Here is a 17,211-nt window from a genome sequence, read left to right on the forward strand (position 1 = left end):
CAGCCTGCAGTAACAGGTGGTCAGCCTGCAGTAACAGGTGGTCAGCCTGCAGTAACAGGTGGTCAGCCTGCAGTAACAGGTGGTCAGCCTGCAGTAACAGGTGGTCAGCCTGCAGTAACAGGTGGTCAGCCTGCAGTAACAGGTGGTCAGCCTGCAGTAACAGGTGGTCAGCCTGCAGTAACAGGTGGTCAGCCTGCAGTAACAGGTGGTCAGCCTGCAGTAACAGGTGGTCAGCCTGCAGTAACAGGTGGTCAGCCTGCAGTAACAGGTGGTCAGCCTGCAGTAACAGGTGGTCAGCCTGCAGTAACAGGTGGTCAGCCTGCAGTAACAGGTGGATTATAATGTAATCATAACAATAAACCGATTGTTATGAAACCGTGAAATCGGCCCTAATTAATCAGCCATGCCAATTAATCGGTCAACCTCCAATTTTGACCAACCCTTTGTTCAGGGACACATTATTCCAATTTCTGTTAGTCACATGTCTGTGGAACTTGTTCAGTTTATGTCTCAGTCATTGAATCTTATGTTCATACAAATATTTACACATGTTAAGTTTGCTGAAAATAAACGCAGTTGACAATGAGAGGACGTTTCTTTTTTTTTGTTGCTGAGTTTATATAATTAGTACTTTAAGTGGAACTGCTAATAGACTAACATGTAAAATGTAGCAGTAGTATAGTACCTGTCCTCCACAGGTGAAGCAGGCCACGCGGTCTCCCTGTCCCAGGTAATAGAAGCCAGCCTGAGCCAGCTCAGAGGGGGTGATGGTGGACAGGATCCAGGAGTGGAAGGAGTCCAGACGGTCCTGCTCTCTCCTCATACTGGGGTTGTGACAGTTAGGGGGTCTCTGGTGGGACCTACAGACACATCGTCAGATATAGTGGGCCGTACAACTATGGCTGAGCCTGTAAAACAACACATTACACTGTGGTCTTCCTTTTACATTATTATTCAAACTTTAAATATTCAACTTCTTAGTAGGTTGCTGAAGGCGAAGCGCAACTCTAGATTTCGATAGTAGGGATTGATTGATGCTCAATGTTAATTTCAAATCTCCCTTCCATCATATCTAAGCCAAAATGACACCAATGTCAATGAAACTATGTAAGTCAACGTGATTGGAGATAACCCACTCCCTGCCTCGTCATGAGCCATCCGGCCATTACCGAGAACCACATACCAGAGTTCTTACCTGGTCGTTAGGAAAAAAAAATACAATTTCTTGCAAAAACGTAGCTGAATATCTCAGATAACAACGAGACTACAGAGTCCTGAAAGTGAACATTACACTTGCCACCTTTTTCAGACAACCACAACTCAATGTTGACAATATATCCTACTTAGCTACAGTACCTTTTTCCATAAAGCATGGCTAACTAGCTAGTGAAGTAAAGTTAATTGTCAACACCAAACTTTTGGAAACTGCCATGCTGCTAATTTCTAATATATACAACGCTCATCTAGTTATTTACTCCACCATGATACAGTCAAACTGGCGAGATTAGGTACGTGTGCAGTCAGAAGTCAGTTTCTGCACAAACACTGCTAGCTAACCTACATTTCCTCAACCAAGACCAGCCTCTCACAACACAGTTAGCTATGTTGAATGTAAACCCGGCCAATGCACATGCATCGACTATGCATTGCAGTGTAATTATCTAGATCAACACGTTGCTGAGCATCAAGACCAAATTCCAGCCCTTTACCTTAACCTCTTCAACCTATGGGGGCGCTGTGTCATTACTGGATAGAAAGACCGTTAAGATAACCTGAAGATGCATTCATTCAGAACACCCAACTCATGCCATTTGAATCCACATTTGCGATGACTGATAAACAGTTCCTTTTCAGTGTGTTCCCAAAAATCTAAACCCTTACACAGTTAGCAAAATTACATTTAAAATATATATTTTTCAGACATTAAAGTTAGGTTCATTTTCAGTTCTGAATGTATGTTAAAAATACTCAGAATAAAATCAACATGAAACAATTTCAAAGATTTTATTGAGTTAAGAGTTGATATAATTTTCAAATTCTTGAAATGTTCCAGATTGACTGACCTTCATGTCTTTAAGTAATGATGGCCTGTCGTTTCTCTTTGCTTATTTGAGCTGTTCTTGCCATAATATGAACTTGGTCTTTCTGTATAACCCCCTTACCTTATCACAGCACTTTTTGGCTCAAACGTGTAAAGGAAAGAAATTCCAAAAATGAACATTTAACAAGGCACACCTGTTAATTGAAATGCATTCCAGATGACTACCTCATGAAGCTGGTTGAGAGAATGCCAAGAGAGTGCAAAGCTGTCATCAAGGCAAAGGGTGGATACTTTGAAGAACCTCAAATACATTTTGATTTGTTTAACACTTTTTTTGGTTACTACATCACCCGGGGCCCCCGAGTGGTGCAGTGGTCTAAGGACCTGCATCTCAGTACTACAGCTTACCAGTCTAGAACCATGAATACAGCCTACCAGTCTAAAACCACGAATACAGCCTACCAGTCTAAAACCACGAATACAGCCTACCAGTCTAGAACCACAAATACAGCCTACCAGTCTAGAACCACAAATACAGCCTACCAGTCTAGAACCACAAATACAGCCTACCAGTCTAGAACCACGAATACAGCCTACCAGTCTAGAACCACGAATACAGCCTACCAGTCTAGAACCACGAATACAGCCTACCAGTCTAGAACCACGAATACAGCCTACCAGTCTAGAACCACGAATACAGCCTACCAGTCTAGAACCACGAATACAGCCTACCAGTCTAGAACCACGAATGCAGCCTACCAGTCTAGAACCACGAATGCAGCCTACCAGTCTAGAACCACGAATGCAGCCTACCAGTCTAGAACCACGAATGCAGCCTACCAGTCTAGAACCACGAATGCAGCCTACCAGTCTAGAACCACGAATGCAGCCTACCAGTCTAGAACCACGAATGCAGCCTACCAGTCTAGAACCACGAATGCAGCCTACCAGTCTAGAACCACGAATGCAGCCTACCAGTCTAGAACCACGAATGCAGCCTACCAGTCTAGAACCACGAATGCAGCCTACCAGTCTAGAACCACGAATGCAGCCTACCAGTCTAGAACCACGAATGCAGCCTACCAGTCTAGAACCACGAATGCAGCCTACCAGTCTAGAACCACGAATAGAGCCTACCAGTCTAGATCCACGAATACAGCCTACCAGTCTAGAACCACGAATGCAGCCTACCAGTCTAGAACCATGAATGCAGCCTACCAGTCTAGAACCATGAATACAGCCTACCAGTCTAGATCCATGAATACAGCCTACCAGTCTAGAACCATGAATGCAGCCTACCAGTCTAGAACCATGAATGCAGCCTACCAGTCTAGAACCATGAATGCAGCCTACCAGTCTAGAACCATGAATGCAGCCTACCAGTCTAGAACCATGAATGCAGCCTACCAGTCTAGAACCATGAATACAGCCTACCAGTCTAGAACCATGAATACAGCCTACCAGTCTAGAACCATGAATACAGCCTACCAGTCTAGAACCATGAATACAGCCTACCAGTCTAGATCCAGAATACAGCCTACCAGTCTAGATCCACGAATACAGCCTACCAGTCTAGATCCACGAATACAGCCTACCAGTCTAGAACCACGAATACAGCCTACCAGTCTAGAACCACGAATACAGCCTACCAGTCTAGAACCACGAATACAGTCTACCAGTCTAGATCCATGAATGCAGCCTACCAGTCTAGAACCATGAATGCAGCCTACCAGTCTAGATCCATGAATACAGCCTACCAGTCTAGAACCATGAATACAGTCTAGCAGTCTAGAACCATGAATACAGTCTACCAGTCACATGCAATAGCAGCGGTACGACCATAATATGCATTGCTAATGCAGGTGTCATTTGACACTTTTTTGCTTATCGTTTAAATATTTGTTTTGGCTTAAAAGTTATTAAAAATTGTCAATTTGTCGCATCCCTAGTTATTAGTCTCATGTATTAAAGTAGTTATTTAATATTTCTCTTGTAACATCTACAGAAAGGTTTTAGAGAACATTTGACAAATAAATGGAAAAGAATGCTTAAATAAATGTTATTGCAGCCAGCCAATAGGAGTGTAGAAACAGCCAATAGGAGCCTTACATGTCATCTACTTCTCGGGAGCTCAGTGGGCCAGAGGGGGGTGGGACACTGGGCTGTTCACAGGACACCGGGGCAGAGACGGGGAGGGGGGCTGGGCCAGGTCCTGACACCTGGGAGAGATTACACACGTTATTAGACATCACCCCCACCATCATCACCCCAACGATCATTATAACCCCCACCACCATCACCCCAACGATCATTATAACCCCCACCACCATCACCCCAACGATCATTATAACCCCCACCACCATCACCCCAACGATCATTATAACCCCCACCATCATCACCCCAACGATCATTATAACCCCCACCATCATCATCCCCATCAACGATCATTATAACCCCCACCATCATCACCCCAACGATCATTATAACCCCCACCATCATCACCCCAACGATCATTATAACCCCCACCATCACCCCAACGATCATTACAACCCCCACCATCACCACCCCAACGATCATTACAACCCCCACCATCACCCCAACGATCATTATAACCCCCACCACCATCACCCCAACGATCATTATAACCCCCACCACCATCACCCCAAAGATCATTATAACCCCCACCATCATCACCCCAACGATCATTATAACCCCCACCATCATCACCCCAACGATCATTATAACCCCCACCATCATCACCCCAACGATCATTATAACCCCCACCATCATCACCCCAACGATCATTATAACCCCCACCATCACCACAACGATCATTATAACCCCCACCATCACCACAATCATTAAAACCCCCACCATCATCAACCCAAAGATCATTATAACCCCCACCACCATCACCCCAACGATCATTATAACCCCCACCATCATCACCCCAACGATCATTATAACCCCCACCATCACCACAACGATCATTATAACCCCCACCATCACCCCAACGATCATTATAACCCCCACCATCATCACCCCAATCATTATAACCCCCACCATCATCACTCCAATCATTATAACCCCCACCATCACCACAACGATCATTATAACCCCCACCATCACCCCCAACGATCATTATCACCCCCACCATCATCACCCCAATCATTATAACCCCCACCATCATCACCCCAATCATTATAACCCCCACCACCATCACCCCAATCATTATAACCCCCACCACCATCACCACAACGATCATTATAACCCCCACCATCACCACAACGATCATTATAACCCCCACCATCACCACAATGATCATTATAACCCCCACCATCATCACCCCAATCATTATAACCCCCACCACCATCACAACAACTATGACTATAACCTCCACCACCATAACCCCCATCATCACCACAAAAACCATCATCACCACACCCATTACCCCCATAAGGTCGACACCTGTTGTATTCGGAACATGTGACAAATACAATTTAATCATCATCATCACAACGATCTCACCGGTATGACGTGTGCGTTGCATAGCGGAGAGAAGGCGCTGTGAGAAGAGGAGAGGAGGTTGGCAGTAGAGGGTAGACTCTGGATGAAGGCGCAAGAAGGAGACAGCTGTCTGTGTCTCTCGGTAGGACAGTCACCTGTCTGCCATCCCTCCGCCGTCACGTTACACCTGGAGCAGCAACATATCAATTAGATGTCACGTTACACCTGGAGCATATCCATTAGATGTTACACCTGGAGCATATCCATTAGATGTCACGTTACACCTGGAGCATATCCATTAGATGTCACGTTACACCTGGAGCATATCCATTAGATGTCACGTTACACCTGGAGCATATCCATTAGATGTCACGTTACACCTGGAGCATATCCATTAGATGTCACGTTACACCTGGAGCATATCCATTAGATGTCACGTTACACCTGGAGCATATCCATTAGATGTCACGTTACACCTGGAGCATATCCATTAGATGTCACGTTACACCTGGAGCATATCCATTAGATGTCACGTTACACCTGGAGCATATCCATTAGATGTTACACCTGGAGCATATCCATTAGATGTTACACCTGGAGCATATCCATTAGATGTTACACCTGGAGCATATCCATTAGATGTTACACCTGGAGCATATCCATTAGATGTTACACCTGGAGCATATCCATTAGATGTTACACCTGGAGCATATCAATTAGATGTTACACCTGGAGCATATCAATTAGATGTCACGTTACACCTGGAGCATATCAATTAGATGTTACACCTGGAGCATATCCATTAGATGTCACGTTACACCTGGAGCATATCCATTAGATGTCACGTTACACCTGGAGCATATCCATTAGATGTCACGTTACACCTGGAGCATATCAATTAGATGCCACGTTACACCTGGAGCATATCTATTAGATGTCACGTTACACCTGGAGCATATCTATTAGATGTCACGTTACACCTGGAGCATATCTATTAGATGTCACGTTACACCTGGAGCATATCAATTAGATGTCACGTTACACCTGGAGCATATCAATTAGATGTCACGTTACACCTGGAGCATATCAATTAGATGTCACGTTACACTTGGAGCATATCAATTAGATGTCACGTTACACCTGGAGCAGCAACATATCAATTAGTAGGTAGGTGTCTCCAACACCAGTATAGAACCATCACCCACCTGAAACACTGCACCCTGTCTCCAACACCAGTATAGAACCATCACCCACCTGAAACACTGCACCCTGTCTCCAACACCAGTATAGAACCATCCTGCCCTGGCCAGGGTGCGCTCTGTTACAGCTGCAGTCGGGAAGAGGGCAAAGGTCGAGATACGGAACAGTTCTGAGGAGAAAATAATCACAACTTTATAAGGTGAGTGTGTGTACAGCGTGTTTAAGGTGAGTGTGTGTACAGCGTGTCTGTAAGGTGAGTGTGTGTGTGTGTACAGCGTGTCTGTAAGATGTGTGTGTGTGTACAGCGTGTCTATAAGGTGAGTGTGTGTGTGTGTGTGTGTGTAGCGTGTCTGTAAGGTGAGTGTGTGTGTGTGTACAGCGTGTCTGTAAGGTGTGTGTGTGTACAGCGTGTCTGTAAGGTGTGTGTGTGTACAGCGTGTCTGTAAGGTGAGTGTATGTGTGTGTGTGTGTACAGCGTGTCTGTAAGGTGTGTGTGTGTACAGCGTGTCTGTAAGGTGTGTGTGTGTACAGCGTGTCTGTAAGGTGAGTCAAAAACAAATCAAATCAAAAATCGAATCAAATCAAATTTATTTGTCACATACACATGGTTAGCAGATGTTAATGCGAGTGTAGCGAAATGCTTGTGCTTCTAGTTCCGACAATGCAGTGATAACCAACAAGTAATCTAACTAACAATTCCAAAACTACTGTCTTATACACAGTGTAAGGGGATAAGGAATATGTACATAAGGATATATGAATGAGTGATGGTACAGAGCAGCATACAGTAGATGGTATCGAGTACAGTATATACATATGAGATGAGTATGTAGACAAAGTGGCATAGTTAAAGTGGCTAGTGATACATGTATTACATAAGGATGCAGTAGATGATGTAGAGTACAGTATATACGTATGCATATGAGATTAATAATGTAGGGTATGTAAACATTATATTAAGTAGCATTGTTTAAAGTGGCTAGTGATATATATGTCTGCTAAATGACTTAAATGTAATGTAATGTACATCATTTCCCATCAATTCCCATTATTAAAGTGGCTGGAGTTGAGTCAGTGTGTTGGCAGCAGCCACTCAATGTTAGTGGTGGCTGTTTAACAGTCTGATGGCCTTGAGATAGAAGCCGTTTTTCAGTCTCTCGGTCCCAGCTTTGATGCACCTGTACTGACCTCACCTTCTGGATGATAGCGGGGTGAACAGGCAGTGGCTGGGGTGGTTGTTGTCCTTGATGATCTTTATAGCCTTCCTGTAACATCGGGTGGTGTAGGTGTCCTGGAGGGCAGGTAGTTTGCCCCCGGTGATGCGTTGTGCAGACCTCACTATCCTCTGGAGAGCCTTATGGTTGTGGGCGGAACGGTTGCCGTACCAGGCGGTGAAACAGCCCGCCAGGATGCTCTCGATTGTGCATCTGTAGAAGTTTGTGAGTGCTTTTGGTGACAAGCCGAATTTCTTCAGCCTCCTGAGGTTGAAGAAGGCGCAGCAGCGCCTCTTCACGATGCTGTCTGTGTGAGTGGACCAATTCAGTTTGTCTGTGATGTGTATGCCGAGGAACTTAAAACTTACTACCCTCTCCACTACTGTTCCATCGATGTGGATAGGGGGGGTGTGTTCCCTCTGCTGTTTCCTGAAGTCCACAATCATCTCCTTAGTTTTGTTGACGTTGAGTGTGAGGTTATTTTCCTGACACCACACTCCGAGGGCCCTCACCTCCTCCCTGTAGGCCGCCTCGTCGTTGTTGGTAATCAAGCCTACCACTGTTGTGTCGTCCGCAAACTTGATGATTGAGTTGGAGGCGTGCGTGTCCACGCAGTCGTGGGTGAACAGGGAGTACAGGAGAGGGCTCAGAACGCACCCTTGTGGGGCCCCAGTGTTGAGGATCAGTGGGGTGGAGATGTTGTTGCCTACCCTCACCACCTGTGGGCGGCCCGTCAGGAAGTCCAGTACCCAGTTGCACAGGGCGGGGTCGAGACCCAGGGTCTCGAGCTTGATGACGAGCTTGGAAGGTACTATGGTGTTAAATGCCGAGCTGTAGTCGATGAACAGCATTCTCACATAGGTATTCCTCTTGTCCAGATGGGTTAGGGCAGTGTGCAGTGTGGTTGAGATTGCATCGTCTGTGGACCTATTTGGGCGGTAAGCAAATTGGAGTGGGTCTAGGGTGTCAGGTAGGGTGGAGGTGATATGGTCCTTGACTAGAGTGTACAGCGTGTCTGTAAGGTGAGTGTGTGTACAGCGTGTCTGTAAGGTGAGTGTGTGTACAGTGTGTCTGTAAGGTGTGTGTGTACAGCGTGTGTGTGTGTACAGCGTGTGTGTGTGTGTACAGCGTGTGTGTGTGTGTACAGCGTGTCTAAGGAGTGTGTGTACAGCGTGTCTGTAAGGTGAGTGTGTGTACAGCGTGTCTGTAATGTGAGTGAGTGTACAGCGTGTCTGTAAGGTGAGTGTGTGTACAGCGTGTCTGTAAGGTGAGTGTGTGTACAGCGTGTCTGTAAGGTGAGTGTGTGTACAGCGTGTCTGTAAGGTGAGTGTGTGTACAGCGTGTCTGTAAGGTGAGTGTGTGTACAGTGTGTCTGTAAGGTGTGTGTGTACAGCGTGTGTGTGTACAGCGTGTGTGTGTGTGTGTACAGCGTGTGTGTGTACAGCGTGTGTGTGTGTGTACAGCGTGTCTAAGGAGTGTGTGTACAGCGTGTCTGTAAGGTGAGTGTGTGTACAGCGTGTCTATAAAGTGTGTGTGTGTACAGCGTGTCTGTAAGGTGAGTGTGTGTGTGTACAGTGTGTACTCTCAGACCACGAGAAACAAGATTCAATCTGATGAAACCAATATAGAATGCCAAGCGTCACATCTGGAGGAAACCAGGCACCATTCCCTACGGTGAAGCATGGTGGTGGCAGCATCATACTGTGGGGATGGTTTTCAGTGACTTGGAGACGAGTCATGATCGAGCGACAGACGAACAGAGCAAAGTACAGAGAGATCCTTGAGGGGAAGAGAGCTCAGGACATCAGACTGGGGTTAAGGTTCATCTTCCAACAGGACAAGGACCCTAAGCACACTGCCAAGACAACACAGGAGTGGCTTCGGGAAAAGTCTCAATGTCCTTGATAAGCCAAACCACAGCCCGGACTTGAACCCAATCTAACATCTCTAAGACCTGAAAACAACACTCCCCATCCAACCTGACAGCTTGAGAGGATCTGCAGAGAAGAATGGGAGAAACTCCCCAAATACAGGCGTGCCAAGCTTGTAGCGTCATTCCCAAGAAGACAAGAGGCTGTAATCGCTGCCAAAGGTGCTTCAACAAAGTACTGAGTAAAGGGTCTGAATACTTATGGAACTGTGTTCAGCTTGTTTATTTTTTTTGCAATTTGCAAACATTTCTAAAAACTTGTTTTTGTTATTATGTGTGCAGATTGTGTTTCCCCCTTAATCAATGTAATACATTTTAGAGTAAGGCTGTGACACAACAAAATGTGGAAAAAGGGAAGGGGTCTGAATACTTTCTGAATGCACTGTACTTACAAAAACTGTGCACACCCCATTAGTGGATTCAGTTATTTCAGCCACACCCGTTGCTGACAGGTGTAGAAAATCGAGCACACAGCCATGCAATCTCCATAGACAAACATTGGCAGGAGAATGGACTTACGGAAGAGCTCAGTGACTTTTAACGTGGCACCGTCATAGGATGCCACCTTTTCAACAAGTAGGTTCATCAAATTTCTGCCCTGTTAGAGTTGCCCCGGTCAACTGTAAGTGCTGTTATTGTGAAGTGGAAATGTCTAGGAGCAACAAAGGCTTAACAGCGAAATGGTAGGCCACACAAGCTCACAGAACGGGACTGCCGAGTGCTGAAGCGTGTAAAAATCGTCTGTCCTCAGTTGCAACACTCACTACTTAGTTCCAAACTGTCTCTGAAAGCAACGCCAGCACAAGAACTGTTCGTCGGGAGCTTCACGAAAATGGGTTTCCATGGCAGAGCAGCCGAATAAAATCCTAAGATCACCACATGAAATGCCAAGCATCGGGTGGAGTGGGGTAAAGCTCGCCGCCATTGGACTCTGGAGCAGTTGAAATGCATTCTCTGGAGTGATGAATCTCGCTTCACGATCTGGTTGTCCAGCGGAAGAGTCTGGGTTTGGCGGATGCTTTTAAAAAATAGGCAAGTCAGTTAAGAACAAATTCTTATTTACAATGACGGCCTACCTGACGACCGAGGTCAGCCTGCAGGCGCCCGGGCCGCCACAAGGAGTCGCTAGAGCGCGATGAGCCAAGTAAAGCACCCCCCGGCTAAAACCTCCCTTCACCGGACGACGCTGGGCAAATTGTGCGCCACCCTTTGGGACTCCCGATCACGGCAAGGGATCGAACCAGGGTCTGTAGTGACACCTCTAGCACTGCGATATAGTGCCTTAGACCGCTGCGCCATTCCCTAGTCCATGCTGATGACAAGCATACCCATAACATGATGCAGCCACCACAATGCTTGAACATATGAAGCAGTACTCAGTGATGTGTTGTTGGATTTGTCCCAAAACATAACATTTTGTATTCAGGACATAAAGTTGATCCATTTGCCACATTTTTTGCAGTTTTACTTTAGTGTCTTGTTGCAAACATGCATGTTTTGGAATATATTTATTCTGTACAGGATTCCTTGTGTCTAACATGTCTGTGTCTGTGTGAGGCCTACCTGAGGAGTTGTCATACTGCAATGTGTGTCTAACGTGTCTGTGTGAGGACTACCTGAGGAGTTGTCATACTGCAATGTGTGTCTAACGTGTCTGTGTGAGGCCTACCTGAGGAGTTGTCATACTGCAGGTTAACTGGGGCTCCGTTTCGACACAGACCAATGAGGAACGGGCTCTTCTGGAGATGGACTAGTGTGTCCATTTACAAACAGGGTAGATAGTCTAGATATAGACAGCCTAGAATCTAGATATATACGGCTATTAGAGTCTAGATTTAGCTTCTAGATGGAGTTTTTTGATGAAGAGTTTGTAGAATTAGAGAAAAGGAAGGGCCATTCTCCTCAGGGAGAGAGGGATGAGTAAACCCAGGGCAGGGGGAACACACACACACAACACACACACACACACACGTGATTGATGGAAACAGTAATGCGTGACCCGTCATCTCACACATCAGCCTGGAAATAAAACTGAAGGTTCCGGAACTGATCTGACTAACAACCTACAGAAGAGAAACGGACAACCTTGTGTCATAATAGTATATCACAATATGCCAGAACACCTTATAATAATATATGATATGCCATTTAGCAGATTATTTTATAAAAAAGTAAGTAGTCAGTCATGTCTGAGCCACAGAGAAGTGCATGTCTGTCTGTCTGTCTGTCTGTCTGTCTGTCTGTCTGTCTGTCTGCCTGCGTCTGTCTGTCACCACCAGACTAGGCCAAACCACTCTGTCCACTTGGTGAATATGGACAGAACACACACACACACACAGCCCTGGGTATGGCTGGTCAACCCTCTCCCCCTGAATGGAACAACCCTCCTGGGGTTGTTTACGTCTCCATGGCAGCAGAGATTAACCAGACAAAGAAATGTATCTATCTGAGAGGAAGGTTTAATGGGAGAGTAAAAGTAAAAGTTGTCCTCCTTTACTGCAGAAATGTTGATAACACCTGTAGGGGAGACAGAAATATCACATTAGTAGAATGTTATAGTAGTAGCATTTATTAGGATCAACAATTAACTGGTGCAGAGGCAGCGTCTACTCTTCCTGGGTCCAAATTACAGCTAAATTACACAGCTAATTCCATTATTTAGACAACAGCAGGTGTGGCGGCTTGTAGGGGAGAGACAGAGGAACATCGCATTAATACAATGTGTCCTACTGGTTGATTTTCCCTGTAATGAATGCATTACATAGCTACGTGGTTAAACATATTCAGACAACAGCTGGTGTGACGGGTTCAGCACTTCCTGCTTTTGAATTGGGAGGAAATGAATAGACAAAGGACACATATAAGCTACACGGTGACGATTTTATCATACCATGTATGTAGTGTTTCCCTCAGACCAGGTATAAAAATGTTTGCCTACACGCACACACCGCGTATATTGTAAAATATGTTGAAATACAGCAAGCTGACTTACTACAGTGGTGGTCAGATAGTGAGGTTAAAATTGCATTGTGTGGAGCACGAAGTCATATTGCTTAATTTCCCCTCCAGAGTTCATTTCCCCCTCCAGTACAACTTTGTAGGATATGCCGTGATTTCACATTTTAAATGTGGTGCACAAACATGTATCAAATTGTCTGAGATGGTAAAACTTTCTTTTTAAAACGAGCTGGCTGACGTTAGCGGGTCTGTGTAGCGAAATGGCGTCAGAACATTGTTGTTATCCATAGCTGCTAACTAACTAACTAAGTGGTTACAGGGGATAATATGTCAATATTACAGTCAGCAGAAGGGGAACCCTTGTTTAAATAGGTCTGTTAAGTCCCTGTCCTTCTGGCATTAGACCAGTGACTCACCCTCCAGAAAGAAATATCTCGGATCAAAGGCGAGTCTGTTCAGATACCTCAGTCAGTCGTCACTTCCGGTCCGTTTACCCGAGAAGAAACCAAGAAGTAGAAATTCCACTGTCTATAGTCCTCTAATGTAGAAAGAAACGTCCATGTGATGAAGTATTAGTTATCACGATAATTCCATCTATAATGACAGGCCATTTCATAGCAAAACAAAATAACATAACTAATGTAATGACTAATGACTTTAATTAATTACAAGATCAAACAACATTTTCATTTTCAATAAGTTTTACACACCAAGTTGTTTAAAATGTACAGTAGGCGAGGTTACAACATCCATTATAGGAAATGTATGCTTGTCCGTGAATGGACACTGTCGGTTTTAATTTAGATCACATGATCGATCATTTTATGGTGTGAATATGAACATGACAACAGAGTAATAAAATGCTTAACTTACTTTTGTCCAACAGTTTTCAGGCAGATCACAGGGAGGAAGTCGAACTAAACTAACAGCAGCCTAACCAGAAAGACTACAGACCACACGTGGAACCTTATATCTATGCGTATGACTCGACTCGCCTACACACAAGGGGAATTACCAGTAGTATTTGCACCGTACCTTGTGGGTGGTTTAGTCAAATATGGTGTGAATGTGTTATAGTGTAACATCTGCAACGTTAACTCATGAAACTTTTGATCGATGTTACCCTCATAGACAACGGCCAGTTCACCTGTTGATGTTTTCCCAGTGGTGCAAAAAGTACCCAATAAATATACCTTACTAGAAAATTACTCAAGAAAAAAAGTGAGTCAACCAGTAAAATACTACTTGAGTAAAAGTCTACATTTATTTGGTTTTAAATGTACTTAAGTACAAAAAGTAAATGAACTTGCTCAAATATACTTAAGTACAGATTGATTTTATTTTTTTATTTTTTTTACATTTACTGATAAATCAAATCAAATTTTATTTGTCACATCCTCCAAATACAACAGGTATTTGTGAAATGTTTACTTTAAAAAGCCCTTAACCAACAATGCAGTTTTAAGGCACATGATAAAATGTATACAAGTATTGTGAGGGCTGTCTTGTTAGACTTCAGTGAGGCTTTTAACATTATTGATCATAGTCTGCTGCTGGAAAAACTTGTGTTCTGGCTTTACACCCCCTGCTATAATGTGGATAAAGAGTTACCTGTCTAACGGAACACAGAGGGTGTTATGGCTTTACACCCCTTGCTATAATGTGGATGAAGAGTTACCTGTCTAACAAAACACAGAGGGTGTTATGGCTTTACACCCCTTGCTATAATGTGGATGAAGAGTTACCTGTCTAACAGAACACAGAGGGTGTTATGGCTTTACACCCCCTGCTATAATGTGGATAAAGAGTTACTTGTCTAACAGAACACAGAGGGTGTTATGGCTTTACACCCTCTGCTATAATGTGGAAAAAGAGTATCAAATCAAATGTATTTATAAAGCCCTTCTTACATCAGCTGATATCTCAAAGTGCTGTACAGAAACCCAGCCTAACCACAAACAGCAAGCAATGCAGGTGTAGAAGCACGGTGGCTAGGAAAAACTCTAGAAAGGCCAAAACCTAGGAAGAAACCTAGAGAGGAACCAGGCTATGAGGGGTGGCCAGTCCTCTTCTGGCTGTGCCGGGTGGAGATTATAACAGAGCATTGCCAAGATGTTCAAATGTTCATAAATGACCAGCATGGTCAAATAATAATAATCACAGTAGTTGTCGAGGGTGCAGCAAGTCAGGACCTCAGGAGTAAATGTCAGTTGGCTTTTCATAGCCTATCATTAAGAGTATCTCTACCGCTCCTGCTGTCTCTAGAGAGTTGAAAACAGCAGGTCTGGGACAGGTAGCACGTCCGGTGAACAGGTCAGGTTTCCATTGCCGCAGGTAGAACAGTTGAAACTGGAGCAGCAGCACAGCCAGGTGGACTGGGGACAGCAAGGAGTCATCAGGCCAGGTAGTGCCGAGGCATGGTCCTAGGGCTCAGGTCCTCCGAGAGAGAGAAAGAAAGAGAGAGAATTAGAGAGAGCGTACTTAAATTCACACAGGACACCGGATAAGACAGGAGAAGTACTCCAGATATAACAAACTGACCCTAGCCCCCCGACACTTAAACTGCTGCAGCATAAATACTGGAGAATGAGACAGGAGTGATCAGGAGACACTGTGGCCCCATCCGATGATACCCCCGGACAGGGCCAAACAGGAAGGATATAACCCCACCCACTTTGCCAAAGCACAGCCCCCACACCACTAGAGGGATATCTTCAACCACCAACTTACCATCCTGAGACAAGGCTGAGTATAGCCCACAAAGATCTCTGCCACGGCACAACCCAAGGGGGGACGCCAACCCAGACAGGAAGATCACATCAGTGACTCAACCCACTCAAGTGACGCTATCCTCCTAGGGACGGTATGAAAGAGCCCTAGTAAACCAGTGACTCAGCCCATGTAATAGGGTTAGAGGCAGAGAATCCCAGTGGAAAGAGGGGAACCGGCCAGGCAGAGACAGCAAGGGTGGTTCGTTGCTCCATTGCCTTTCCGTTCACCTTCACACTCCTGAGCCAGACTACACTCAATCATAGGAGCCACTGAGGAGATGAGTCTTCAGTAAAGACTTAAAGGTTGAGACTGAGTCGGCGTCTCACACATGGGTAGGCAGACCATTCCATAAAAATGGAGCTCTATAGGAGAAAGCCCTGCATCCAGCTGTTTGCTTAGAAATTCTAGGGACAATTAGGAGGCCTGCGTCTTGTGACCGTAGCGTACGTGTAGGTATGTACGGCAGCACCAAATCGGAAAGATAGGTAGGAGCAAGCCCATGTAATGCTTTGTAGGTTAGCAGTAAAACCTTGAAATCAGCCCTTGCCTTAACAGGAAGCCAGTGGAGAGAGGCTAGCAATTTTTTGGGTTCTAGTCAGGATTCTAGCAGCCGTATTTAGCACTAACTGAAGTGTATTTAGTGCTTTATCCGGGTAGCCAGAAAGTAGAGCATTGCAGTAGTCTAACCTCAAGTAACAAAAGCATGGATACATTTTTCTGCATCATTTTTGGACAGAAAATTTCAAATTCAACAGAAGATCTCTTTGTTTCTTGGGACCTAGAGTACTTGTCTAACATAACACAGAGGGTGCTCTTTAATAGAAGCCTCTCAAACATAATCCAGGTAGAATCAGGAATTCCCCAGGGTAGCTGTTTAGGCACCTTGCTCGTTCCAATCTTTACTAATGACATGCCACTTACTTTGAGTAAAGCCAGAGTGTCTACATGTGCTGATGATTCAACACAATACACGTCAACTACTACAGCGACTGAAATTACTGCAACACTTAAAGAGTAACCCTGGATTGTAAACTGTCATGGTCAAAACATATTGATACAACAGTAGCTAAGACGGGGAGAAGTCTGTCCATAATAAAGGTCAACAATCCAGGATGGTGTGGCAAGGTACAGAATGGCAGGCAGGGTCAGGGGCAGGGGCAGGCTCAGGGCAGGCAGAATGGTTAAAACCGGGAAAACTAGAAAACAGGAACTAAAAAAGACAGGAGCAAGGGGGAACCGCTTGACGAACAAAACTAACTGGCAACGGACAAACAGAGAACACAGGTATAAATACACAGGGGATAATGGGGAAGATGGGCGACACCCGGAGGGGGGTGGAGACAATCACAAATACAGGTGAAACAGATCAGGGTGTGACACTTATTCTGGTGAGATGATAGTCAATGCTTGGCTGCCGTTTGACGAATAAAAATAATCCAGCTCATTTGTTCATAATAATAATAATAATCTCATCATGTAGGCTATACATACGTTCGAGCCAACAGTGTGCAGATAGCGCTGTTGTCTAGATCACACGTGGCAATTGAGTAGTACAGCATGTCATAATACCCATAAAACCTCAATCAAAT

General features: G+C 44.8%; 1 protein-coding gene across 4 annotated transcripts in view; it reads right to left on the reverse strand.

Moving 5' to 3' along the window:
• The window catches only part of LOC124006988 (baculoviral IAP repeat-containing protein 2-like), a 33,311-nt gene extending 19,430 nt beyond the window's left edge, over positions 1–13,881 (reverse strand). Inside the window, exons 1-7 of one of the 4 annotated variants that reach the window (XM_046317209.1) lie at positions 13,724–13,879; positions 13,314–13,388; positions 11,562–12,409; positions 6,803–6,917; positions 5,570–5,735; positions 4,151–4,260; positions 686–860 (exon numbers count right to left, since the gene is read on the reverse strand). In XM_046317209.1, the coding sequence (XP_046173165.1) occupies positions 686–860; positions 4,151–4,260; positions 5,570–5,735; positions 6,803–6,917; positions 11,562–11,655 (660 nt within the window). In that variant the 5' untranslated portion in view covers positions 11,656–12,409; positions 13,314–13,388; positions 13,724–13,879. Of the gene's footprint in view, positions 1–685; positions 861–4,150; positions 4,261–5,569; positions 5,736–6,802; positions 6,918–11,561; positions 12,410–13,266; positions 13,389–13,723 lie in introns of all 4 variants that reach the window. The other 3 variants (XM_046317208.1, XM_046317211.1, XM_046317210.1) reach the window with 3 other exon arrangements.
• Between the last annotated feature and the right edge of the window lie 3,330 nt (positions 13,882–17,211).

Source organism: Oncorhynchus gorbuscha, linkage group LG20 (genome assembly GCF_021184085.1).
Source record: "Oncorhynchus gorbuscha isolate QuinsamMale2020 ecotype Even-year linkage group LG20, OgorEven_v1.0, whole genome shotgun sequence".
Classification (NCBI taxonomy): Eukaryota; Metazoa; Chordata; class Actinopteri; order Salmoniformes; family Salmonidae; genus Oncorhynchus; species Oncorhynchus gorbuscha.